This window comes from Lytechinus variegatus, chromosome 6, assembly GCF_018143015.1.
Source record: "Lytechinus variegatus isolate NC3 chromosome 6, Lvar_3.0, whole genome shotgun sequence".
In the NCBI taxonomy this organism is placed as follows: domain Eukaryota; kingdom Metazoa; phylum Echinodermata; class Echinoidea; order Temnopleuroida; family Toxopneustidae; genus Lytechinus; species Lytechinus variegatus.
The window spans coordinates 4,293,775-4,321,758 of NC_054745.1; the positions used below are offsets into that span (position 1 = coordinate 4,293,775).

General features: G+C 38.0%; 2 protein-coding genes across 3 annotated transcripts in view; one reads left to right on the plus strand and one right to left on the minus strand.

Moving 5' to 3' along the window:
- Nucleotides 1-703: 703 nt before the first annotated feature.
- Nucleotides 704-3,728, minus strand: LOC121416462 (protein TSSC4-like). Of its 2 annotated transcripts, none has more exons than XM_041609958.1 (2): nt 3,637-3,728; nt 704-2,215 (listed from the first exon to the last, which is right to left on the minus strand). In XM_041609958.1, exon 2 carries the CDS (start codon nt 2,182-2,184, stop codon nt 1,225-1,227), a length of 960 nt encoding a protein of 319 aa, XP_041465892.1. In that variant the 5' UTR covers nt 2,185-2,215; nt 3,637-3,728; the 3' UTR covers nt 704-1,224. The 2 variants fall into 2 exon arrangements, with proteins under 2 accessions (XP_041465892.1, XP_041465893.1); XM_041609959.1 differs by having other exon boundaries at nt 704-2,218.
- A 5,811-nt stretch (nt 3,729-9,539) lies between these two features.
- The window catches only part of LOC121416879 (prolyl 3-hydroxylase 1-like), a 54,225-nt gene continuing 35,780 nt past the window's right edge, over nt 9,540-27,984 (plus strand). The window contains exons 1-3 of the mRNA XM_041610405.1: nt 9,540-9,788; nt 18,022-18,174; nt 18,552-18,723. Of these exons, the coding sequence (XP_041466339.1) occupies nt 9,750-9,788; nt 18,022-18,174; nt 18,552-18,723 (364 nt within the window). The 5' untranslated portion in view covers nt 9,540-9,749. The remainder of the gene's footprint in view (nt 9,789-18,021; nt 18,175-18,551; nt 18,724-27,984) is intronic.

Sequence of the window (27,984 nt, forward strand, 5' to 3'; positions counted from 1 at the left end):
TTTTCATTTTCTTGTTATTGTCATGTGAAATGAAGTTTCATTCCTCCCTCAACACATGGAATTCCATTATTTTAACATTTTGTGCTTCAGGCAAGGAGGTCCTAATCATCAAATTCGTAAAAATTGAAATATTGTATAATTCAAACAATAAAAAACAAAAGAAATAGTGAGTGAGTGACATCATCGACTCTCTCATTTGGATGTAACTGGCTCGTTCATATAACTATTTTGTTAAAAATAAGCGAAACTTTGAAATGTCATAACTTTCTTATTTTACATCCTATTTTGATGAAATTTTCAGCAGTGTGCTTGTCTGATTTTTCTCTATTGATTCAAATCAACATTTTTCTGAGGTGGACTTGACCTTGAAATAAGCATCTCATTTAAATACAATTTAAAAAGACAAATTTGTGTAAAAAGTGGGTGTATAAAGCGCCAATGGAAATTAGTCAAAATGGTAAAAGGGCCAAATGACAATACGGTGCATCATCTATCGGTTGCAGGCCCTGTCTTACAAAGAGTTGCGATTGATTGGATAAATCGCAACTATGGAAAGCCAGCAAAATCAATACACAAAATGCACTTTTATGTATTGATTTTGCTGGCTTTCCATAGTTGGAAATTGTAGATATGAATGTATATTCATAAATTAATTGATTTCTTGACAATTAGGTGTGACCTCCTTCAAAGGACATTTTGCAAATTTCGTGTAGAAAAATTATGACACTGATTGATTTCCATAGAGATATGATTGATTGGATCAATTGTAACTCTTTGGAAGACGGGGCCCTGTTGTGCATGCTAGCACTAAAGTGCATGCATGCATGCGATTTTTCAGTGCTGACCGACTCGGCTCGACCGGATATGCTGTTTATTAGGGTCAAGAAGGAAGAAGAGAAATTTACCCACATATTTCTTTGTGAAATTTAGACTGTTTTTGCCAATTCTTGCCATACGGTCTTCATTTCTTGAAGCATCAGTCAGATTGTAGACTAGCAACGTACGCTGCCTGCGCGCATCGATGTCGACCCCCAAGCTAGAAATTTTGCCTGTTTGCGGCACCCGATAGATTGGCACCGTATTGTGAATCCATCGAATTAAGATGGTCAGTAGACAAACTGATTGTAGATGAAGTAGGATTAAAATATGTAGGTTGAGATACCGGTACATGTGAAATGGCTCTTTACTAATTCCCTTGTAATCTACATGTATGAATATTCTTATTTAGTCATCTTCTTCATCTGTGGTTTTTCTCCCTCTAATGTGCCTCTTTCCTTTCCCCGCTTTTCTCTGGAAAACGGGCTTCTCAGTTTGACCTTTTCCATCGCCCGTGGCTTCCTTCAACTCATTCCCATCTTCGGCATCCTTCCCTACAGTGTTAGAAGAATCCGATTGGATAATTTGAATGCTGCTATCGCATGATTGGTCAGTTTGTTTGATAGAGCCTTCTGATTGGCTGCCATCTTCCTCTTCACCCAAATGCCCCAAGCTTATTGAGTCTGATTTAGATGAGCCACTGCCCCGGCTACTTGATGCCCGTTCAGATGGCGGCTTCCTCACCTTTGGTTTGGACTGTCCAAACTGAAATTCTGCCATCTTATGAACATCGCCATAGCTTTGTTTTTTATCTGTTTGATCGGACTGTTCAGTATTAGACTTCAAGACAGGCTTTTTGTACTCTAATTTCCCTGTATAAAGGTCAGCATCCCATGCCTGTCCCCGCTGTTCTTCTGCTTTTCTCTTCCTTAAATCCCTGAGGAAGTCTACGGCTGCTCTCTTGTTCGCAGACTCTCCCGATACGTCGGTGTCCTCAAGGCTGTATTCGGTCCATCGTTCGGGGTGCAACTTGTAATCCGGCGTCTTCTGTTGCCTCCTCTGCCCCTCCCGATACGATGACCTGCCACCCCTCCCCCTCCAATGTGGACGATCCCAACCCCTCCTGCCTCCATCATGTCCATGCTCACTCCGGCCTCTCCCACCATCATGGCGGGGAGGAGCAGGTTTCTTGAATTCCCGCTCTGGGCTTTCTCTGTCTTCGTCCAAGAATTCATCGGGCCCTCTCTCCTTCACGGCTTCGTCGTAGTTCTTTTCGAGTCCGCCGAGAGAGCCGAAGACGTCGCTAGTTCTGTTCGCAAACCCGCTGAGAGATCGGCCGTGGCCTGTGTTGAGCGTGAAAGAAGACATCTAGCTCTGATTCCATCCAGTCATAAGATATCTGCTGAACAGCAAGAGAGAGAGGAGAGAGAAAGTGAGAGGGGAGAAGGTGAAGAGAGAGGGGGAAAGAGAGAGAGAGAAGTCGAGATAGAGTGAAAAAGTGACAATGAAATAGAAAAAAAATGATCGATCACATGGTTTCCAATACCATATCTTCAGGGGTGTAACCGTAAGTTTGTGAGAAACAAAAATATTTTTAGAGCATAAAGCATCTTATTAAGTTTTGGTATAAATCCTCAACATAGGGTTGTGTTTCATAAAAATGTTTGTAAAGTAGACACAACTATTAGTAATAACGCATAACAATAATTATGAATTATCTCATTCGAATGTACAGCAAAGTGTGACCAAGGTCATAGGTGACAAAATCTTGACCTCTTAGTTATACCTTGGTCACATTTGATCTACGGCGGCCGTACGGCGAGTCGACAACAGCCGTTTTATCAATTTCAATTCAAACCACCTTATGTAGTTGGTACAAAAAAAATGTTGAAACAACTGTTTTCGACTCGCCGTCCGGCCGCCGTAGAGCAAATGTGACCAAGGTATAAGTACTTCATTATTTGCTCTCTCTCTCTCTCTGTCTTTTACTTTCGCTTGAACAGTTCTGAACATTATTCTTCTTCTTCCAGGCTGAGGCTGGTACAGTCCGCCACTGGCATATTATCGTACCTTTCACACACATTAGTACATTTTACGGGCACAGTAACCCAGGGAGCCCAGGGGTTTACCGTGTATTTGACCATACTCACAGGACTAGCGTGACTAAATATTTCTCCAAATGAATTGTGAAAATAGAAATTATGCACTTACCACGATTATATGGATGAAGGTCTAACGAGTGGCAGTTTCCTGACATCTGGGCACAAACTGGAACCTCAAAAAAACGAAAAGTTCTCTCCTTCTACCCCGTCTTCGATCGGCCATTTTTGTTATGATTCTTAACAAAATGGCCGATCGAAACGGGGGTAGGAGAGAACTTTTCGTTTTTTTGAGGTTCCAGTTTGTGTCCAGATGTCAGGAAACCGCCACCCGTTAGACCTTCATCCATATAAATTATAATCGTGGTAAGTCATGTAAGTGCATAATTTCTATTTTCACAATTCATTTGGAGAAATATTTAGACCATAAACCACGCTAGTTCCGTGAGTATGGTCAAATACACGGTAAGCCCCTGGTCTCCCGCCCGCGCAGCGGGCGGGTGCTCCCTGGGTTCCGGGCACAGCAGCTTATGGCGCAACCTACAAAAATGCACATTCATGGGACTACACACAGATTCATACTACGTTTTTTACTCTACCAAATCCGAAAATACTGTGATTTTTACACATGCACTTATCACAGACTGGCCCCCTCCTTCAATAGAATCGGATTAACGTTGACAACTTTAAGTTGAACTTATTCAAAGATTTCATTACTCACCGGTAATCTTTAGTACTTCACAGGTTCCTGTCAAAATTTGACTACACTCTAGTACAGTCAATATTAGCGAATCCGATTACGCAATATCTTGACGCGTGCCTCGAAATAATTTGCATAATTGATTGCCTGATGCGAGTAGACTTCTTGGCCAGGCAACGCGTGAAATATGCATGGCCTTCGGAAACGGGGGGGGGGGGGGGATGAGGGCTAGCTGGATATGTGCATAGGCGGCGGAAGCGGGGGGGGGGGGACGGGAGGGACGTGTCCCCCCTAAATTTTAGGTGGGGGGACGTTCCCCCTTTTTTTTTTGATAACCTTTTTTTTTTTTGCTTGTCAATTTTTTTTCCTGCGTCCCCCCCTTAATTCACGTGGACCCCCACTGAAACGTGTGTTGCCCCCCCTAAAATTTAGGTTGATTACCTTTTTTTGTCACAAATTTTTGGGGCGCTTGTCCAATTATTTACATGAATGAATTGAATTGAATTTATTACAGAACGTCACCGGCTGACTGCCAACATTTGTTCAATACAAGAAAATATATACATAAACAGATAGATGTGTCTATACCAAATTTTCAGGTAGACACCGCCAATGGATATGTGACCATATATAACCTACGCAGCACTCCGGGGGGGGGGGGGCGCAGTCAAATGTATTGCTGTACAAACGCGTGGCTAAATTATTTCCAAACACCCCCTAAAACGAGTTTTTTTCTTTCTGTGCAAAATAACCCCTACAAGAGTTTGGGGGTATATCACCCCTGGATGTGTGATATGCAAAACAAATGAAAACCCAAAATCATCTTTAATATTAGAGTGAAATCGTTTTTTCTTTCTTTATTCTTTTAATGTTTTCCCCAACCATAATCCCCTTCATTTCGGAAAACATGCATTTCCATTAAATTTTGCTTAATATGGTCATCCCAAAAAAGTAACCCCTAAAAGAAATTGTTCCAAGTGTATGCACTAGGCCTACATGTATCTTTTAGTCTATCCCGATATAAAACCAAAAGAAATCAAAGCAGCGTATATTACCAAACAGGTCGCCCCCCCCAAAAAAAAAAGGCAAACAAATGAAATAAAGCAAAACAAAACCAATGCAAGAAAACAATTTTTTTAAATCAATCAATCAAAACACACAAAAACACCTGCACTCAAAAGTTGCAGGCGCTATTGTATACACTCCTTATATGCCTACTTTAGTTTCTAGAATATTCTATTTCGTGACATCATTTCATTAAAACATAGGCCAATATTGTTTCAAGCAGTTTCCTGCTTATTATAGCTGGTCCTTCCATTTTGTCCGACTTCAATAATTTTACACGATCTCAGTTTACAGAAAAAAAAATCACGACATAGAAAAACAGAAAGGTAAAGAGAGAAAGTTGAAATCCATAATTATTTGTTGAACATTGTGCAAAAATCTGACAATATTGGATTTTTGTATCAAAAAAAGGGTAGATTTTCTTTGCTCGCTTGCTTTGCTTTCTCGCATTAAAAAATGATTCCCGATTTGCCATATTGCAACAACCTCCAAATTCATCAGTCTACAGATTTGGGGAGGGCTTGGCGGCGCTTCCCCCCCCCCCGGCATTTTTCACGACCAAGAAAAAAAAAGAGGAGTGAAAAGAAACAGAAAGAGAGAAGGGAGAAATATGGACTCATTTGAATATTAAAATCTGACAAAATTGGATTAATTATTGTTATAACATTGTCAAAATTTTGGGGTCACTCACTTCGCTCGCTCGAACTTTAAAAAGGAATTGCTCAATACTGTTTGCTCATTACGTCACTGCTCAGTCTTATTCATTATTATTCATCTTTTCCATTTATACACATGAAATATATTCATTACTTTACTGTTCTTGGAAGAAGATGTTAATTTGTTATTGATTCATGAATGAAATACACAGAAAGTCATAAAAACAGAACTTGCTCCCTTAAGAGCGGCAATCAGTTTTTTTTTGTTTTTTTTTAAACAAGTGCACACCTAGTTACCAGTAATGCATATAGCATTTCCATTTATTTGAAAGCAGGATAAAAAGCATTGTAGATTAAATGCCTTGCTCACGGGCAAAGGTGCCGCGGCCGGGGATCGAACCCCGGACTTTCCACGTATAGCCAGGCGCCTTAGACCACTCGGCCACGGCACCTCCACTGGCAAAACATCCTTTTGTCATGCCGCCATCTATCGGCAAGCCATAGTGCAATTTGAAAGGAGAGATTCGCGCGAAAAATGAGCCAAAACCTTCAATAAAAAGCTTCGAGCGAGTGATGCAAGAAGCACACACAAAAAATGTAATTTTCCAAGTGAATAAATTTATGTTTTCAGTTACATATTTTGATATTTTATATGAAGACAATAGACTTTTCTCTTTACACATTTCACTTTCTCCTTAGCTTGTTTCTTATTTGTAAAATTATATTTTGTTTTATTTTTTTGCAAGTTTCTGCATGCATGAATCAAGAATAAATGAATAACTCTTTTCAATAACAATGACATCATGTGTGATACCGAAGAGATAAATGATAATGTAAATAACTGAGAATTTGTTATAAATATAGCGTGTAAAATGACAAGTCGGGTAGAAATTCAAGAGCCATGCAGGCTATGTAGGAAACTGCTTGAAAGAGTAGCAGCCAGGAGGGAGCTCAGGGCGACATGGAAAACGATACGAAATAGGAAGTATTAAAATTTAAAAACTTGGTGGGGAGAGAGAGGATGAGTAATCATGGACGAACGGGTGAAAAGTAGGCCTACATCAGGGGCGGATCCATGATTTTCCAAAAGGGGACACATTTTTTCCGTGGAAAAATTTGACAAGCAAAGAAAAAAAAGGTTTTTAACCCCAACCCCCTTCTGTTTAACTGGAATTTTACATAACAAATTTTAATTTTGCTTCAGAAGTATCCGCCACTGGCCTACTTGCATATGAGGGCAAAAGGGTGCTGCAGGTGATACATCTTGGGGGTTCATGGCCCCAAGGACCCATCTCTCTACGCCAGTGATGATGATGATGGTGATGATGATGATGAGTGGTGATGATGATGATGATGATGGTGATGATGATGATGATGTTGGTGATGATGATGATGTTGGTGATGATGATGATGATGATGATGTTGGTGATGATGATGATGATGTTGGTGATGATGATGACGATGATATTGATGATGATGTTATTGATGATGATGATATTGATGATGATAATGATGAAGATGGTGGTGGTGATGATGATGGTGGTGATGATGATGATGATGGTGGTGATGATGATGATGATGATGAGATGGTAGTGATATTGGTGATGATGCGGCATATGGCCCTGCATGAAGCGGGGATGCTGGAGCACCCCAACATTTTCTTAGGGGGTGCTACGTGTATATTCTCCATAATTGAAGAGCTTGATTCCAAAAGGAACTAAATCCACTTTGTCCAAAATAGATTTTTTTTATACAAATATATATATATCTCAGACGTGGGAATCGAATGCAACATATGAAATAAAAAACATGGAAATGTTGGTAAAAATTGTTTGCAAATTTGAGTTATGTTCCAAAAGGAGCTAAACCGAAAACCGTTTTGTTCCAACAGGAGCTAAATCCACTTTGCGATTGTTTAAAATTTGTTATTTTTCTATTTTAGATAAAGTTATGAATTCATATATAATGTGTAGGTACATGTTGTGGACACCATCAGTGCAAATTTTGCCGAAAGTGACATGATTTTACCATTATTGTGAATATGTTTGGATTTAACTCCGTTTTTAATCAGATATTGAAAAGTCACCGTGCTTAGAAAAGATGACAAAATATTTTTTTTTTCTTTTTGTAATTTTTGATAGATAAACATCAGAAAAGCTGTGAAAGGTACTTTGTTATTCATATTTATGTGTTTTGTGTTCAATTTCCAATATCGAACATGTCTAAATAGGCAAAAATTTACATTTTACTAGGGTTTGTTCCAAAAGGATCTAAATCCGTGAAAAATAAAATTCCATTTTTAAAATCATGAATGAAATAATGAATGCTAGATTTTTGAAATCATGATTTAATAATAAGAAGGTAAAGTACTATCATCAGGCTATATAAAAATAAAACAACAGTGGCTGAGGGAAAGTGGTGACTTTACAGAAAAATACTAAAAGTGGATTTAGCTTCTTTTGGAACAAAACTTATGCAGCACCCCCATAGAATTCTGTTAGGTGTGGCAAATGGGGGGGGGGGATAACCAACATTTTACAGTGAACCTCCCCCTTTTTTTTGCTCGTCAAATTTCTTGAAACAATAACGACCTTTGTTTTGTAGTAAAAACTTTTTTTAGCTTAAGGGGTGGTCCAGGCTGAAAATATTTATATCTTAATACACAGAGTAGACTTCACTGAGCAAAACACCAAAAATTTCATCAAAATCGGATAACAAATAATAAAGGTATTGAAGTTTAAAGTCTAGCAACATTTTGTGAAAACAGTCGTCATGAATATTCATTAGGCGAGCTGATGATGTCACATCTCCACTTTCCGTTTTCTTATGTTATTACATAAAGTCATATTTTTTTCATTATTTCATACGTGTGTGAATAATGTGTCTCCCTTATAATGAATTAAGTTGCAGCAATAAATATCTAATGCACTAAATCAGTTGTCAATCCAATTTGTCTAGTTTTTGGAGGAAAAAGTTTTAATAAACCTAATTTTTATATAATAAAATACAAAAGAACAAGTGGAGAGGTGACTATCATCAGCCCACCCAAAGAATATTCATGACGACTGTTTTCACAAAATATTGCTAAACTTTAGAATTCAATAACTTTGTTATTTGTTGTCCGATTTCGACGAAATTATCGGCTCAGTGAGTTCTACTCTATTTATTAAGCTATAAATACTTTTAGCCTGGACCACTCCTTTAAATATCTTGGCACCTAAACGGCCGTCACTTTGTAGTGAAATCCTTTTCTTTTCTTCATTTTTGTTGCTTGTCACATTTACTTCAACACCCCAGCCAAATTTGTTGGTGTGTGGTGATGATGATTATGATGCCAATAGTGAATGGTTGTAGCTATATTATGATGGTGGTGATTATGATGGATTTGATCGTGATGATGATGATGCGTTTGGTTGGAAGCTATATCGCGAAATAAAAAAAATGGAAAATATAGAGGTCTGGGGTATTTTATGATGCATAAAATCACAATTGGATTGGACTTTTCATGCACTTTTACATTTTAACCGGAAAAAATTGTACGTGTGTTATTCGAGGCACTTCAAGAACTGCTGCCCCTCACCCTCACCCCCCCCCCCCCCCCCCCCCTTCCATCGGCGCGCATCACTCTTCACCTCGGCTTCGTCTCCGAAGTCATAATGCTGATTTTTAAAGAATGACTGGCGCACAAGACTAAACCCAACGTCTGCTACATGCTTCGTCAACAACTTTCACTGCTGATCAGTGATTTCGGGAACGGACAAATCACATCTTCAAGCCAGCGCGCGCCGGAGCGCCGGGGATCGTAACTCGGACCTTCCCGTTAGTTGTCAATCCACATTTACGCACCGTGTCACTTTTGCTGTCGTAGTTCCCGCTGCTGCAGGTGCATCGCTGCTGGAGGAGAAATGGTTTAACTTGAATTGTGGATACTCTATTACCTTGCGTTTTGCCAGTTTTCTCAAGGAGCCACGTGCAACCAGGTTGCATCATGGCACAGATAATTTCAATATCATCATTGTTAGCTTTCATCTTCGTAAACTATCAATTGTGGCGGTCGGTAGATTCTCAACTCTATGCACATCTCGGGGACTCGTTTTTAGAGCAAGAAGTCACGTATGACGAACTCTACCAAAGCGGTATGCAATCCTACACCAACGAGGACTGGGCCTCGACGATATTCTTTTTTGAGAGGGCTCTCAGGAATTTGACTATTATCGAGCAAGTTTAACAGAATGTAGATTAAAGTGTCAAAATGTTTCGCATATTACGTCATCGGGCACCGACGCGCTTTCGGAATTAAAAGTTTTTGAAGCAGTTTTTAAAAAGGCGGATTGCACGCGGAGATGCAAGTTGGATAAACTGGGAGGGAGGAGTGATCGGATAGACGATGCGGTGACCGATAAGTTTTTGAGCATGACACCGTATAGCTACCTCCAGTTTGCTTATTACAAAGTGAGTATACCCCCTCCCATCCTCCCAATGAAGTTGATGATGGTGGTGGTGCATGGTGTTGATGATGATGGTGATGATGATGAGATGATGGTGATCAGGACATCAGGTGATGCTGGTTGTGGAATGTGATGATGATGGAGATGATGATGATGGTGGTGATGATTATGAGGATGGTGATGGTGATGACTGATGATGGTGGCGATTATGATGATTGATAGTGTTGATGACAATGGTGATGATAATGATAGTGATGGTGGTGGTGCCATGATGATGGTGATGCTGGTTGTGATGATGATGACGGTGATGATGATGGTGTTGATGATGATGATGGTGGTGATGTCGGATGATGGTGATGATGGTGGTGGTGATGATGGTCATGAATGATGGTGGTGGTGGTGTTGATGGTGATGATGGTGGTAATGATGATATTTATGGAGATATATGATGGTGATGACGACTGTAATGATGATGGTGATGTTGATGGTGGTGATGATGATGGTGGTGATGGTGATAATAAATGATATTTATTGACGTATTAATGTTTCTGGTGATGATGACTGATGATGATGGTAGTGGTGGTAGTTGTGACTTTGTGATGGTTATGATGATGATGATGGTATTTAATAGTTGGAAGACAAACTGGTTGTATGAGTAGTGCATGTAGTAGAATTAGATAATGAATGGGAAGAAGACAGTGGGTGTAAGGTGGGTGTACAGGTAGAGGTAGTCCAATCATCTACCATCTTTATCCCCTGGAGCGCAGCATTTTCAGTTTTATTTTCTAAAGTTGGAAGCGGATGTAGATGTTTCGGGATGGGATCTCTGATTCCCTTGAGCGTTCCACCAGACTTGAGATGGAAATGGGCGGAGAGCCAGACAGGTTGTGAAACAAACTCACTTACACACACCCAACGACCTTCCAGGTCAAAGGTCACAAGAGGATCCTCTTGTGCAGGATTCCAGTGTCAATTCTGGTGTCCAGATGTTCATTGGAGTAAACCAAAGGAGAGGATACATGTACATGTAGTGAATATTGAGATTTGGCGATGTTCAAAGGAGATGATGATGAAGGAGGAGTATGATGAAGAAGAAATGAGGAGGAAGAAAATAAAAGGAAGACAAAGGAGGAAGAAGGAGGAGAACAAAAAGAAGATGAAGGAGGAGGGGAAGAAGAGGAAGAGGAAGAAGAAGAATATGATAAGATTGAAGAAGAAGAAAAAAAATAGAAGAAGAAGGAGGAGGAGGAGGAGGAGGAAGAAGATGAAGATTGAAGAAGGAGAAAGGGGGTGAAGAGGAGGATGTTGGTTTATTGGTGATGTTCAAAGGAGATGATGAGATAGGAGATGGAGGATGAAGAAGAAATGAGGATAAGAATGAGGAAATAAAAGGAAGCAGAAGGAGTAGAGGGAGGATAGGAAGAAGAAGGCGGAGGAGATAAGGAGGATGTAGAGAAGATAGAGGAGGAGTAGGAAGAGGGAGAAGAATATGAATATTGAAGTAGTAAAAGTTAGAAATGAAGAGGGGGATGACATTTTGGCAATTTTCAAAGGAGAGGATAACATGAATAGAAGGGGGAGGGGAGTGGGTGGAGAAAAAAGTTGAGGATGAGCTCTAGGATGATGAGGAATTTAATAGTGATGTTAAAAGAAAGAGGGGAAAAAAGAAAGAGGAGAAGTAGAAAAAGGAGTAGGAAGAAAGGAAAATAATGTAAGGAGGAAGAGAAAGATTAAGAGGAGGAAGAAGAAGTATAAAGAGAGAGAGAAGATGTGAATTTTAGAGAGAAGAGCTTTTTTTACCACGTACTACTTTCACACTAGATTTTGTGACCAATGTTAAAAGATTTAAATCAAAAGATTTTAATTCTCCAATAATCCCATTTTGAAAAAAAGATTGTATATTTTTCTATGGAGAGGAGATTTAATTCCATGTCCGTTTACTTTGAAGTTTCAAGTCCAGTTTATTTCATGCCAGCATGGTGAAACTCTGCTAAAATTGAAAAAAAAAACTGACAAAATTTCATTGTAAACTTTGTTATGTGCTTTTCCTACATGTTTTTTTAATAATGTTTTTATTGTTTTCATAAATAATCAGTTACAAGAAATCACAATATTTACATAATTAGACATGATCGTAAACAAACAAAATAAAACAACATTGATGAAGAAAAAAAGTGACTAGTAACATAATCCAGAACAAACTAAAACAATTAGAGTCTGAACACATACGTACAACCAACTTTATATCAGGTTATATCAGGTTTGCTGTGGCAAAATATTAATCTGTACTTGCGGGGTATAAAAACAACAACACGTTTTACAAGTGAACTTCTTCAAAGCTTAAATCTCCATTTTTTTTAATGTAAAGCGAGCTTGTTTCTTTTTTTTGGCCATATAGTATTCAGTTTCCCTTTGAGATTTGATAAAATTCTTAAAGGATACAACATTTGAAGTATCACCTCTAAATTTACAAATATGTATTTCACAATCAATAAAATGTAAGTTACAAACTTATCATACCAAACAGTTTTTCAAAATTTGCAAGATTAATAACATTGCCTTTATGTTCTAATGAATTTGTAACATATTTCTAAAGTGGAGTCACTTTTTCACATTCGCAAAATAAGTGTTCAATCGTTTCCTACATGGTTTAATGGTGAAGAAATGTATTTTAGTTTTTATTCTCAGACAGATGAATAAATTGAGCACCAGAATGTGCTAATGTGCTAACAAATTGAGCCTCTATTGTGATCATTGGCCATACTTAAACCATGTTAAACCAGAGTTTCAATCAAACTAAGCCTGAGTCATATCGATTATTTTGAAAACCGGTGTTCGACAGCTCTAATTCGATCGAACATCGATGCATCGAATATTGAAGGCGGGGAAAATTTAGTCTTTTGTTTTTGCGTCGATGCGATGCGCTTAGCATATGCACTACGCACTGACGGTATACAAATAGCGAATAGGCATGAGTGCGATGGTGCGAGATTTCGCATGAGGTGAAAGAAAGATGCTCTATTCAACGAGGCGTTAGCCGAGTTGAATAGAGCTTTCTTTCTTTCACCGAATGCGAAATCTCGCACCATTGCACGAATAAGAATATTCGCTATTTGTGTTGTACAACGCCTCGGAATCTAGCGAAAATATGAAAAAACAAGAGATTTTTCCCTCCAGTATAATCTATGAAAAGGGAGCAAAAATATTGAAAGCGAAAAGCAAAATCCCACAAGCCGGGCCCACAAGCGCACATGACCTTGGACAGCGTTGCGCATTTAGCCAGCAAGCTGTACGCGCATTGTCACCTTATTCAATTAAATCGCATTGTGACGTCACCTCCTAAAGCCGTGCAATGGTACATTTTGGATGGTACGTCTTGTGTGCAACGGTACGAATGTGTGACGTTCAGCCTCCCATTTGATCGCGTACAACTAGCTAAGTAGGCGTTGTACAATAAGATTGCGCTGGCGTTGGCCGGGTGAGCGTTGCTCAAGCAGATGACAACGAACGTAGAGGGCAGCAACACACAAGCGTGTTGCTCTAAGGAAGGTCAACTCGATACGCGCATGCAACTGAGCTGCGCGCATATTTTATTGTTCATGACAACGAAATCAAATGCCGATCAAATACAACAACAAATTAGTAGTGATCAAGAAACGAATATGAAAGAATATGACTACAACGATATCAAAGATAACATTAAAAAATATGTTGAGGGATATACATAAATATGAAAACATACTTTGATATTTAAAACTTTACAAATGCAAGTTTCAGGAAACTAAAATAATTACCAAATCGGTGATTGTTGTTATCAGCGATTTCACCAGACGGCTGAATTAGGTGATTTGCGCCGAGACGATTTTGTGACCACTCGCAAAGCATTTCGGGATTGAATATGTCCCCCTTATTTTCTATGGGCTCTTCGCTGAACCCATCATCATTCTATGCTTAAGCTACATTATGCTCCGTCGTCTGCTTAGATTGCAACCCCCTAGTCTAGCACTGGTACTTGTTCTGCTAGGCGTCGATCAGCATTTATCTGCAGTCCATATATGCCGTGACTCATTTATTTATTTATTTATTTATCAGAGCAGGCAGCAATGCCAATGGGTATTAAAAAAATAATTCACGTATCTATCAGTAGTATGTGATCATTTCTTTTCACCATTTTCCCCAAAACTTATAAATTTAGAAATACATTCCAATCAGTAATAAGTGAAGTCTACATCTAACCTAGATCTTGATCATGTTGATCGATAGACCAAAAGCTTCAGTCTCTGTATTTTGGTTGCTCTGCTGAACTGCGCTGGCTCACTCACCGATGGAGGTTATAGTAAAATGTCAGAAATTGTTGAATAAATCCCCAGAAACGACGGTTATTCCTGTCTAGTTGATCGATAGACCCCAGTCTAAAGATCTAGAAAACTTTATTTGTCTAACTAGACTGTAGATACAAATGCTTTGACCAGTCTCGATCTGTTTGTTGAAGATGTTGTTCCACACTGGATATCTAAGTAGATCTAGAATATATATAGATCTAGCACGACTTGTCATGCTTGTTGGTATGAGATAGTCTATGCAACAATAAAAAAATACTAAAATAATAATCAACTCAAAACAGACGAATTCCACATTGTCTTTATAGTATAGGACGCCTAAATCTAGACCATTTGAGGGTTGGTCCATGCAAGCTAAGTTTGGTTCAATTAAGGCCAGCCTGCATGGGCTAGCCGCTAGGAGGTTATGATTTTTTAGTCCGTTAAATGCCTACATACAGGGTAAAGTCTAGATCTAGAACTAGAAGATTATATGGTTGACAAGTTACCGTTAGGTCTTAGCGTTAGGCATGAAATCTTTAAAATTCAGTCAGAAAATGCATAAAAATAAAATCACGACGAGCTCAGTCACTTTGCTCTTTCACTTTCGAAATTTCTCAAAAAAAAAACGCGTTCTGCCAGCCAAGCCCAGGCCATGCAGGCCCAGGAAAATTTACCAATTGCAATATGGCAAACAAATTATGTAAAAGTCTTTAAACATTGATTGCACAGAATCAATGGTCAAATTAAGATATGGATGCTGTCTATCAAGTCTACTTTCTACCCAAAATCAGAAATTAAGATGGTCTAATCTATCTAGCCCCCATTTCTAGTCTAGGCCTAGATCTATAACTAAGGTTAAGTCTAACGCAAAACGAATGTCGATGATGGCACTCTGCAAACGATGTAACATTGCAATCAATTTCCCTCAATTGGCTGATTTTCTTAGAAATTATTGAAGAAAACCAGGGAAAATGTGAATAGGTGGCCGTTTATTCAAGCTTTAATTTGGCTTTGGAAGTTTGGTTGCTCAATGATTATCGACCTTCGACGCGACGCAGCGCCTGCATGGCTGTGCAGCTCAGCTGCAGCGCAGCGCGCAGCCAATGCAATGCATCCGATGCATGGGTTTTTTTTCGCCGTCCATAGTCTCGGACTCGAAGTTGAAATTAGACCTGGATTTCGGGGATTCAGCTTCTTGTTTTAAGGTTTATAGACTTAAAAGTCAAATGCAATTTAAAATTTGAAATCTGACCTTGAACAATCATCGTTGATAAACATCAGCCCTGAAGCAATTGCACTTCAAATCAGACCAGGCAAATTAGATGTCATTGTCTATGTTGCTAGAAGATCTATGACGAGTCGACTGAAGCCCCAGCGCATCATCAACGTCACTAGTTAGCTACGCGACCGGCCCAGACTCGGCGCACCCAGGCCAGAAAAATGACCTCGATTATTACGGTGGTTGTCTATGCATTTATTAGTGGTGCAGCGAAATTCAGCAGAGGAAAATAAGAGATAAGAGGGATCCTCGTCATAGACTTAATATTCCAAAATGAGAAAAAATGTCAAAATCATGATTATTTAAGCTAACTAATTTCTTTAAAACTAAAATTAATATTTTTAATATTTCTACCCAGAATAACCGATCTAATAATTGTTCATTAAAAAATATTTGAAATTAACAAATGAAAAAAAATCAACTCGACAAATTTCCGAAAAGTCCCCCTTATTTTTTAGAGTGGTCACAAAATTCGAGCGGAGTTGACCTTCCTTAGAGCAACACGCTTGTGTGTTGCTGCCCTCTACGTTCGTTGGCAGATGACAGAGCAAAGTTCGTTTGTATTTTCCATGATCACAAAACACACAAAAAAGGCCGGGGAGCAAAGCAGAATTCTTCCCAAAATATCTTCAACAATGATATTTGCAGATGACAACATATAAGTTTAAAATGAAACAATAATAAAGACATGAATCACGCAGAGTCGATCCGAATGATTTTCGGTCAACTAGCATTCGCAGTCCATTCACCAGCCCCGTCCGCAGCTCCGTACACTCACTCTCCCGAAACGACAGGCGTGCTTGACGTCAGCGCCAGCAAACAATTGCAATCAACGGAGAGCGCTGTAACTTGCCTGAGATTGTGTAGTTGGATCCAAAATGAGCTCCAAATAAATTTATGGGAATAAATACGTAATTTTTTCTGGATGGTCATTTGAATTGCTATTCAATGCTGATATAACGATTGTGAGGAAAGATTGTGGAATATGAGTTATGACGATGTTCGAGAATTAATCCTGATAATGACAATCCAGTTTTTTAGACGCAATTGAGCATGCAATCAAAATAAATACGAATGTTTCGAATCGAGCCCTAAATTCATCTAAATTATTACGATTTAACAAGATTTTATGGTCATACTAAGAATATTGACGATGTCAGCAAAGTATGTTATGTTCATATGGAAGAAATAATACTGGGATTATTTCTATTGTTCCATCTCTGGACGTCTCCTCCAAGCTCCGAGAAAATAAGCACAATGCGCATGCGTGTTTGATGACGTATGACATATTTTCCCATTCATGAAATCAGAGCCCAAAGTTGGGCACAAACTAGCTTCAAATTGATGGGAAAAAATATCAAACGCAATTTTCTCTGTTTTGTCATGTAAAATGATATTATATGGTGATATTACGAACTTGAACAGAGTTTTTGCATGTAGACAATGTTCGAGAATCAATCCTGACGTGATGATTATTTTTTTAGACAAGTGCACTAGCTCGACTCAAGAAGTCAAGTCGATCGTCATCATGAGATGTCCGCCATTGAAAATTGAAACGAAATACAAACGTTTCACATCAAGCTCTAAATTCATATTAATGATTATCATATGCAAATTATTGTTAAATATTACGATTAAATAATGTTCTATGGTCATGATTTTAATATTGTTCATGAAAGCAAGATTTATTTTACGTTGATCGCGTCAATTTCCGGCCATTTTCTGGTTTGATTAAAGAACAGTACTGCGCATGCACGATCGATGGCCATGACTTCCATTCATGAATTCATCGTGCATAAATTATCTCGGCACGAGCAGACGAGTAAGACTCGAACTATGATCGAAATAAACTTCAAATTAATGGTGAATAGCATCATAATTACTCATTCGGTTTCATTTTGGGGGCAATAGAAATCAAGTAAGTAGTAGTAAAGTTGGACATTACTGATATTTTGATGATTGATTGTGTAAACCAAACGAATCGGCCGGCCGACGTATTTTTTTTTTTTTTTCGATGCACCGATTTTGCAAAATCTGCACCGGTGTTCGATGACATCGATCGAACACCGATTTTAAAATCGATTCGACTCAGGCTTAAATCAAACCCTAGTTGAAAATAGGCTTTATGCATGTGACGTCGTTATCTCATAGCGCCCTCCCTCAGAGGATATAGGAATACGCATAATAACGGAGTTGTCAGAGATGCGCCAGCTGCAGATCACCAACGCATGCAAGGCAATGCATGGGGGCGCCGTAGTCTAGTAGTTAAGACTCCCGTCTTTCAACCTGATTGACGTGGGTTTGATTCCCAGCCATGGCATGTTTTCCTGCTGCAAGAAATTTATCCACATTGTGCTGCACTAAACCCAGGTGTGGTAATTGGGTACCCGGCAGGAAGAAATTCCTCAAATGCCAGAGCACCTGTAGGCAGCACGGCCATAGGACCTCTGGGTAATAATAATGATAACAGTTGAGTATATTGCGCAATATATATGTAATGTACATAGGTAGAGCATTGACTTTGGCCTCTAAGATTGCGATATGATGGAGTCATTGCATGAGGTCTAAATGAGTTTGGAAATGATCGGTACTTTCAAGTTTTTCACCCTTTTTCTCGTATCATTTCTTTCTTTCAGAGTGGTTTATATGAGCAAGCTGTGGCTGCAGCATATACTTACATTCAGTGGCATTCGGACGACGATGTAATGCAGAATAACTTGGATTATTACAGGAATATGCATGGGATAGATGATAGCCAGCTTGTCAATTTAGAAGAAAAACTTCACCATGTAAGTAAATGATCATTAAATTGGCAACAATATCTAAAAGTGACATCACACATCTTTGTTGCATTGCCAATCTGAGGGTCTCCATATCATTAGTGATCGCAATATTCAAATACTCATAACTTTCTCATTATTTGTCTGATTTTTCTCAAACTTTTGTTGATCTGTTTCTTTGATTTTTCTGTTTTCACACAAGCTCTCTTGTTCTAAAGGTTTTATTTTCCTTTAAAAATAAAAATAACCTGACTCTCAAAGTTGCAGTTTTAACTCTTATTTAACACTTTTAGGTTTGCTCATGGATGCCTAGTAGTTATCAGATCACATTGATATCACATTGAAAATAATCATGTTTTTTTATTGTTTTTGTTTCATCTTTCTAGAAATATTTTTTAGAGGGATATCAAGCCCATCACGATGAAAAGTGGCATGAAGTAATTAAAAACATGGAACTTGCGCTGACAGAGTACTGGAAAGCCGATACTCAGTGCAGAGCCCTTTGTGAGGGAAAGTACGACAATCGGGAATTCATGGATCTATATGAGGCTATTGCATGTGAGTACAGGAGAAACTTTTACCTCTGTATGTGCTTTCTCTCCGCCCTTTCACATAGTAAAAACAAAATGGTAATTTGAATGATGATTTCAGTGAAAGATAAGGCTAATCACAAATATTTAGCTTGTGTGAAACCAAACTAGAAATAGAATCACGAACATATACCGGTAGATCCACTTTTATACCCTTTTTACACAGGCTTAAATTTCCTTAACCCCGTACTATAGGTGGGGCTAAATTGCCATTTAGCCCCACCTGTAGTATGGGGTTAAGCTTAGCCCACTTTCTTTTTACATAGCATTTTGCAAATTGGCTAACCCCACCTATAGTACGGGATTATTTGGCCCTGCAAAAAAGCAGGGTTATCCCAGCAATTGCTGTGCTAAGAGCAATAGTACGGGGTTAAGATCGCTAGTGTAAAACGAAAGTGGGCTAAGCTTAACCCCGTACTATAGGTGGGGCTAAATAGCAATTTAGCCCCACCTATAGTACGGGGTTAAGGAAATTTTAGCGTGTGTAAAAGGTACGAGTGAAGTACTTGTACTACGAATGATCAACAAAAACCACTAGTTTGGGGTTAGCGAGTTTCGTGTGTGAAAAGCAAGCATTGCTTATCCGGGGTTAGCAATAACAATTTGGCATGTGTGAAAATGAAAAAAAATAGTACGGGGTTAAGAATAGTATGGGGTAAGCGATAGTCCGGGGCTAAGAAAATCCTGTGTAAAAAGGGTATTATATGGTGAATAAATGAATTGAATTGAACTAGAATCACAAACGCTAATCACAAATTCAAATTCTACTCAGGAGGTGAATTCCAGTCAAGTGTCACTAAAACTGCGCTACAAATTTTCCGTGTGAAAGGTCTGATTATTTTTATTGCAATCATCATTACAATGATGATTTAAGATTCGCATGTGAAAAGGCCCTTTAATATATTATCCGCCCTTTTACATATTATCCGCCCTTTTACATGGACAAAAAATTGTAATTTGAATGATGATTCCACTCGTTCCAGGAAAAATAAGGCTAATGACGAATATTTAGCATGTGTGAAACCAAACTAGAATATAATTTGAATCATGAATGCTAATCACAGTCATGATTACAATAGCAATCATCATTACAATGATGATTCAAGATTCACGTGTGAAAAGGCCCTTTGTCTTTTAAACGATTAGCGAAGGGTGTACACTGTACAGTGTTGTATGCCCATGGAGCTACTAATGTTAGTACATAGCTCCATGATTAGCCTATAATTTACAGAATCTATAGTACGTACTATACAGGAAAAGTTCTTGTTTCATAGCTATTTGGTATTAGAAGTGGGCTATACAGGGGTAAAAAATGGATGATATTTCAGAAGCAGAATGTAAATCCTGATCGATATCATATGGTTTCATTTTCATTAAAGAAAATCGGTTGAAAAATGGGACACTCCGTTGATACCTGATTCCAGATTGATGCCAAATGATTTTATTTCAACTTCAAACTATTCAGCTCTGCACTTATCTCTCGGAAAATATTTGTTTGTGTGTGAAACAACGGGTACAGTATTATCCCAATGTGTATTTTCATACTATTCTATTTTTAAAGGAGTATGCTGAGGTGGAGTTATTATAAGAAAAAAATCACACACAACTTTTATTACTGAGCAGGGACTGCTTTCCTGCCATTATTTCAGTGTGCTTGCTTTGAAAATATTAGATTGAATGATCCCATTTTAATGCACCTTCACATAGTAAACTTATGCTTTCACTTTTTAACATTTGATATCAAAAGCAATCCTCTCAATAAGTTAAATTCAAGAGAGCTAAACCAGGCCCCTAATAATGTTCTGCTCAGAGCAAGACTATTTACCAGTCCATTTCGGGTGAGGTTTGCATCTGATGAGAGTGAATTTTAGCTCATTTTCGAGTGAAAATTTATGGAAAGTCACTTCGAAAGAGTTAAAGTAATTACTACATGTATGTTTATTACTTATTATCTGTTGATAAGCTGTACTTTTTCTAATGTAAACTTATAATGTGTATGCTGCTTTTTAATTTCTTCTTTTTATTTTCAAATTACTTGTATTGTTTATATGTGATTTGTTACAAAAAATCATGAAAACCTAATAAAAACCCCCAAAACCCCTCTTTTGAAGCCACTGTCCATTTACATTTTTCACTCAAAGTTCACTCCAAAAGGAATGATTTAGTCTCACTCTATTGAAGAGGAATAAACTCTTTTTGCATTAAGTGAAAATACATTTTGCATAATAATTCACTGGTTACAATTCATAAAAAAAACTTGTAGACCTATTGGAGGCTATTGGAGGATATTTCCAGGAAGCGGTGTATTTTCTTATCATGGCTTTATAGAGTTCAAGGGATGTATAGACCTAATTACTGAATTGAGTCATTGTCTATCACCGATGTAGCCTATACAGGGTGCTACATACATGACTTTTTAGAAGCACTTGCCCAGTTGGGCAAGTAAGTTTTGAGATAGTTCAAATGTACTTGCCCCAAAATCTATTTCACTTGCCCGAAAAAATCCTTGAAAAGAAAGTTTTTATACCTCATCAAAAGAAAGTATTGCAGTTTTATTAACCATTGACCCTTTTCTCTCCTTTGACATGAACTGTTATTGCCATGACCAAAATTAGGGTCAATATCATATCATATCGACCCTAATTTTGGTCATTCTACTGTGAGAGATTTGGTCTTTACTTCAAATGCTTGCCCAACTCTAACTTTTACTTGCCCCGGGTAATCGGGCAATATGTAAGCACCCTGTAGAATATAGGCAGAGTCTACTATATCTGTATTATTATGCTGTTACAATAAATGTAAAGAATATAACCTGCTGATGCAGAACACTGAGAAGCACCCACTGCATAGTGACCAGGGAAAAAAGTTACATGGTGGCTGGGGCGTTGTAGCCCCCGAAATGCTCAAAAAAGCCCTGGAAACTAAAAAAAAGAGCCCTCAAAATCCTCTTTCATTGCAATGTTAAACCCTATCCAATGTTGCTGATTTATACCTCGGTCACATTTGCTCTATGGCGGCCGTACAGCGAGTCGAAAACAGCTGATTTATTCATTTTATTCAAACCACCTATATGTAGCTGGTACAAAAAAAAAATTAAAATGGCTTTTTTCTACTTGTCGCACGGCCGGTGTAGGGCAAATATGACTGAGGTATTAGGCAGTAAATTGCAAAAAGGAGCCCCTAGAAAAAAACAAATTTCTTGCCTAGCATACACCCACGTCCACTTTGTCTAGTTGTTTTCTGTTAGTATCAACAAGGAGGTGCAGGTATTTCGTACAAAAAACCTGCCACAGGACAAAATTGCAAGACCAAGGTTTAAAGTTGTGGTTAAATTATGGATAGCCAATTGTTACATAAATCACTAATAGTATAGATATCATATTTCAGCTCATTTGGCTCTTAAATGATTCATAATTGTCTAGGAATGATTGTCTTCACTATCGATGAATCAGGAGAGAGCACAGTAAGCATAAGAATATTACAACTTAATATTAAAATTTAGACACCTTTGACTTCCCATAATTTTAGCACAGAGTTAGACCATGGTCTACGTTAAACCTGACTTCAGAATACTGGCCTTCTTGTCAGAAAAAAAACTCAGATTAATAAAGGGAGAATAAAATGGAGAAACACAGAGCATTATAAAAAAAAATGCTCATATCAGCCCATTTTTTTCCATGATTGTTTGTTGAATTTACCATCACTATTTTCATTTGAATAATCTTCCCATGCAAATCCTTGTCTTAAAGGGGAATCCAGCCTTGGCCATAAAATGTTGTGTTGGGAAGGCGAAAAATAAATTAAATAGAATGGCGAAAGTTTGAAAGAAATCGGACAAGCAATAAGAAAGTTATAGCTGCTTTAAAATTGAGATCACTAATAGAATGTAGATTTCAAATTGGCAACTGGGTAAGTAAATTATGACAAGGGGCAAGGACAACTTTCCCATAGGCCATGTACTTTATTATCAGGGATTTGTGGTTTTCTCCTAAGTACCCATTCCCCTGGGGCAGTAATCTAAATATAATCCAGGCAGTATATTGTTTTATGTCCTCATGAACGAAAAATACAATTCAAAATAAAACTTTTTGGAAAAATGACATTTTAGCCATAATATGTATTGGAGTACATGGAAGAGTAGTCCTTGCCTTACATCACTATGACATCCCATATGCGGCCAATTTGAAGTCTCCATGGGTATAGTGATTACCAATATTTACAACATTTAAAAATTCATAACTTTTTTGTTGTTTGTCCAATATTGATCAAACTTTCACCTATCGACTTGTCTGATTTTTCTTTTTCTTATAAAAGCAAGTTTTTATTTGGGTTGGATTCCCCTTTAATAAATTAGGGAAGTAATACTTTGATACATATTCTCTTGATCAATTTTGTGAATCTACGCGGTAAAAAAAGTTGTTTATTACTGTTAACCAACTTGTTTAAAGTTCAAACAGTTAAAAAAAATTAAGCAATACATGTAGTTGTTAGAGTGACATGCTTAAACAACGTACATACAATTTTAGACAGCGTTTTTACAGTGCATTGAGTGAAAAGAAAAAGAAATAGAAAAGACAAAAAGGGAAATGAAGGATTTAAGGTTTTCCTGATGTGAATGGGGTCGTCATAAGGCGTCATTCATTGATATTGATTCATAATGTACATGAAAGCTGATTAGCTCCTATTGATTTAATTACATCCATATTCCTCATGTCTGCTTGTACAGTGAGCCAATGGACAATATGTGAGAAGAGAGAGGAAGAGAGACAGACACAAATGCCCAAATTCACAAAGGTGGTTTTGAAAACCCACGGTTGAGTCCATGGTTTATGCAGATTTCCTACAGAATTAATTCATTTAGCGCGTATCGGGCGCGTGTATGAAACATGTCCAATGCTGATGCGCGCATTTGGCACAGTGCGCCCAATTTACGCCTGTTACCATGGTTAGATGTACGCTATTTTATTCATGAGTCCACTGTTTGAATAGAAGAATAGACTCATGAATAAAAACAGTGGACTCATGAATAAAATAGCGTTGAGAAAACCATGGAAACGGGTGTCAATTTGGCGCACTGTGACAAATGCGCGCATCAGCATTGGACATGTTTTATACACGCGCCCGATATGCGGTAAATTAAGCGTAATTTATACAAAAAATCTACATAAACCATTAGACTCAACCGTGGGTTTTCAATACCACCTCTGTGAATTCGGGCCACAGATAGAGAGATGGGGGGGGGGGGGTGAGATCGACAGGAGAGAGCAATGAATGACTATTTGTTTAGAACTGTCTGAAATTCAGATGTGGGTTTGAAATAATTTGTTGATACATGTACAGTGAAGGTACAAAATTAAAAACCATTTTCCTCTTACTAAAGACATGTTATCGATATGCCTATATGGGGAGCTGCTTGCATGTAACTTCACAAACGAACAAACAAATGCAATTGTATCTTTTTTCAATATTTTGGATTTTCCTCAAACCTTGTATTTTAAAGGTCTATTTTTATGCTTGTTTTACTTCCCCTTTAATCTCGAGTTCATAGCTTACTGGTAAATATGTTTTGATTTAAAGAACTTTTTTAAACATATTTTTAATCATTTTTTCTGCTATTTTTACAATAAACTTTTTGTCAGGGTGAACTCTCCCTTTTATAATGGATCCACAAAGAAAACTTGTTGGGACTGTTCACCAGATGTTACCAACCACATGGTTAAATTTTTGAAATTGTCTGTGGCCTATCAATTAGCAGACAGGGAAACGTTGGCCATGACAACTGGGACTGCATTAATTGACGGTGATTTTTTTCTAGAAATCGATCAAACTGTCCTAATTATAAACTCCAAGGATAGAACGAATTCAGGAAATTAGCAGGATAAAATTGTCAGCTTTATTGTGGCCTAGGGAGAGGTTAGTCTCCAATCACAGACCCAAATTTGACACTTTGAATACTTGATTCATGTCTAGGGAGACTAGATTTCAAATCCCAGCACATACAGTATGAATCTAGTCTCCTAATAAAGACTGGGTATTAGAGACTGCAAAAATCAAAAGCCTGTGTTTAGAGACTACATGTAGCCACAGTGCCTCTTAAAAGAATCTTTATGTAGTCTCTATATCTGTTAGTGCTGGTCGATATTTGGTTTCATTGTCCGTCAATTAGTACATGTGCCTCCCCCCGCCAGCCCCCACCCTCCAATGGCCTCCCTTATCAACTTCATCCTTTCCAAACTCGAACCCCATTTCAACCAGCCTCAGCCCTGCTACCCTACCAGTGACCAAGGCTAGATACCCCCCCTTGTCAGCATCTTCATTTCAATTATTCAAGATGCCAAACCCCACCCCCTCCTCCCACCTCTCCTTCATCCATTCCAAAACTCAAACTCCATCTCACCCTGCCTCTCTGCTACCCCCCAAGCCCTCAACCTCATCAATATCCATTTCAATAGGTAGTTTCAGACCACCTCGAAGTTCGCCAGTTCCATGTATTCTCTGATCGGGAAATTTACCCCGATCAGAAAATACCAGGTATTTTGGTAATGTGAAAGCAAACTACACGTAATTTCCCCGAAAGAAAATACCCGCTAAATAGTAGGTACTTGGCGAAATTATGAGAACTTTCGTGGGGATTTTTCCAAGGTCGCAGGTATTTTGGCAATGTGAAAGCAAATTACTGGAACTTTTATCCCAGCATGTTGTTGGGCGCGGCGGCGTGGGTGGCTGCTGGGCAAGTGATTTTGAATCTCCAGCCTTGCCTGCTTATCAGACCACACTGCGCATGCTCGTAACTTCGGGAACTTATCCCGAAGGATGTGTTTCGGGGCGGTGTGAATGCAGGAATAATTAACGGGTATTTTTTAGCCTTAAAAAGTTCTCGTAATTTAACGGGGATTCTTGTGATCGAGGCGGTTTGAAACCACCTAAATTACTCTAGAAGCTACACCCCTCCCCTTCCCATACCTCATTCATCCAAACTCAATTTCACCTGCATCAACCCTGCTTTATAGTGACCCCTACCAGTGACCAGGGCCAAGTCCCCCCCCCACCCACCAAGCCCTCACCCGCCCTCATCGTTACTTTCCATTTCAATATCTCTAGAGGCTACCCCCTCCTCCGTCCATTCCAAAATCAAACTCAATTTCACCCTGCATCAAACCTGCTAACCCCTACCAGTGACCAAGGCCAAGTCGGCCCAACTGCTTGATTGATAATTATTCTCTGTTGCAATATTTGGTAATGGTATTTGGAGATCTATACTAGCACTTGGCCATCTGGTCATTCATACTCCTTTCCCATTGCTAAGCTCTTGGATGTGCACTGTATACATGTATCAGATATGATCATGCAATATTGTAGGTCCTGACTTTTGCAATATATGCAATATCTCTGATTGCCGTGACGCGGCCTAGTGGTCCAAGGCTCTTGTTTGTAGATCCGAGGTTCACAGGTCCAATTCTCGGCACATATGCCCTTGAGCAATGCATTTTATCCACATTGCTGTTTTATCATGGATAAAATGCTTCACTCTAAATTCCAAGGATTTAAGATAAATCCAAATCAGCAGTAGATAGTGACCAGCCGAATGTTGGATTTATTTTAAATCTTTAAGATTAACTTTCAAATCTCAAAAGATTTAAATTCAAATCTTTTAGATAAATTTGTATTTAAATCTACAAGGTTTAAAACTAAATCTGATATTCGGTTGGTCACTATTCGCAGCCAATCTGGATTTTTAAAAATTCTTGGAATTTAGAGTGTAAGTCCACACAAATACCATTGTGTGACATCCAATATAATATAACTTTCCTTTTCTTCATGTTGAAGAAAACTATTTTACAAAAAATAATAGGCAGATTTTTGTTGGAAAGATGATTTTTTTTTAAATTACAAATTGCTTATTTGTGATTTGTATATGACAATGGCTTCATACAGTATCTACCTCAGATTATGCCATTGTGATTGTTTATTCTATTAGGGGAAGCTCATCCTGCCAAAGCTTTGTTGTAAAAATACCAGTAAAAATACTAAATAAACATTGGAGACGGTTTGAGGATAACCCATCAAAGATTAAAGTAAGTTTTTAAGTTTGTAATATTTGTGATATGATCATTTATGAGCAGCTCCCTATATGTATAAGATAAAATGCATGCATTTCAGTGTTTGATGGTTCATTATTGCTGAAATTTTCTTCTTCCAGGTACAATAAAAAACAGCTTGATTTAATAAGAAAAAAGAGATATATTTGTCAATGATGTTTTATTAAACAATATTTGGGGGAGCTGTCGGCAAATAAACAAAAATATACGATTCTACTAGTAACTTTTAATCTTTGATGGAAATCAAATGACCATTATCTCTTATTTTTCCTGCTATTTTTATTTTACAATAAACTTTTTGTCAGTGTTCCCTTTAAAGTCGAGTTCATAATATATCTATCAATTTGGTGTATAGTTGCGCTGATAAAGGCATGCATATCTTCGTAGGAAATGAGTGCATTTATATTTTCCATTGTAATCTATGGAGATTGGAGAGTAGTCAAATTGTCAGTGTTTGTTTCTGTTTTGAGATGCTGTGAACTTGCTGGGTTCCAATAAATAGTTGTAATCTCATCCAAATGTCAAAGGTCAAAGGTCAAGTTCTGTTTGGGTCTCATCAGTCTACATGTACACCTGTTGAAATGATCAGCGGAAAAGTGTTTTGGGACGATTCATTCTGTCTTGACAGAATTTTGTGTTATGCTTTATAGTTTGTGTACATGTACAGAAATGAATTCAGTTACACAGAAAAGCACTGTCTAGAATTTTCATACACAGCTTATTATTTGAACATAAGCAGTTTAAAATCTTAAACAAAAAAGTTTAATGTTTAATAATTAGCCTTCAATAGATTTAACATGGTTTAAACTTTTGACTGTAATAGAAACAGCATTTTATGAAATTTTAACAAAATTTTTTATACTGTGTTCTCTCTTGCTATTTTGTCGTTATTATTCATTCTATGCTCCTGTTTCCACATCATGACCATTTCTGGTCATTTCAGAATTGGAGAATTCAGATTTTCATTTTGTTTAATAGTTACATGTACATTGTAATTACAAGTGAAGGAATAATGCAGGCTTATCAGTCTGGAGGAAATGTCTTGAAAAGTGAAAGTCAACTTGTGACAATTTATCTATAATTTTCTTTGAAATATTTTGAACCAACTTAATTTCCAATCATTAAAAAAT

Bases quoted from the DNA above. Each gene is read 5' to 3' on its own strand.
- LOC121416462 (XM_041609958.1), bottom strand. From the start codon at position 2,184: ATGTCTTCTTTCACGCTCAACACAGGCCACGGCCGATCTCTCAGCGGG.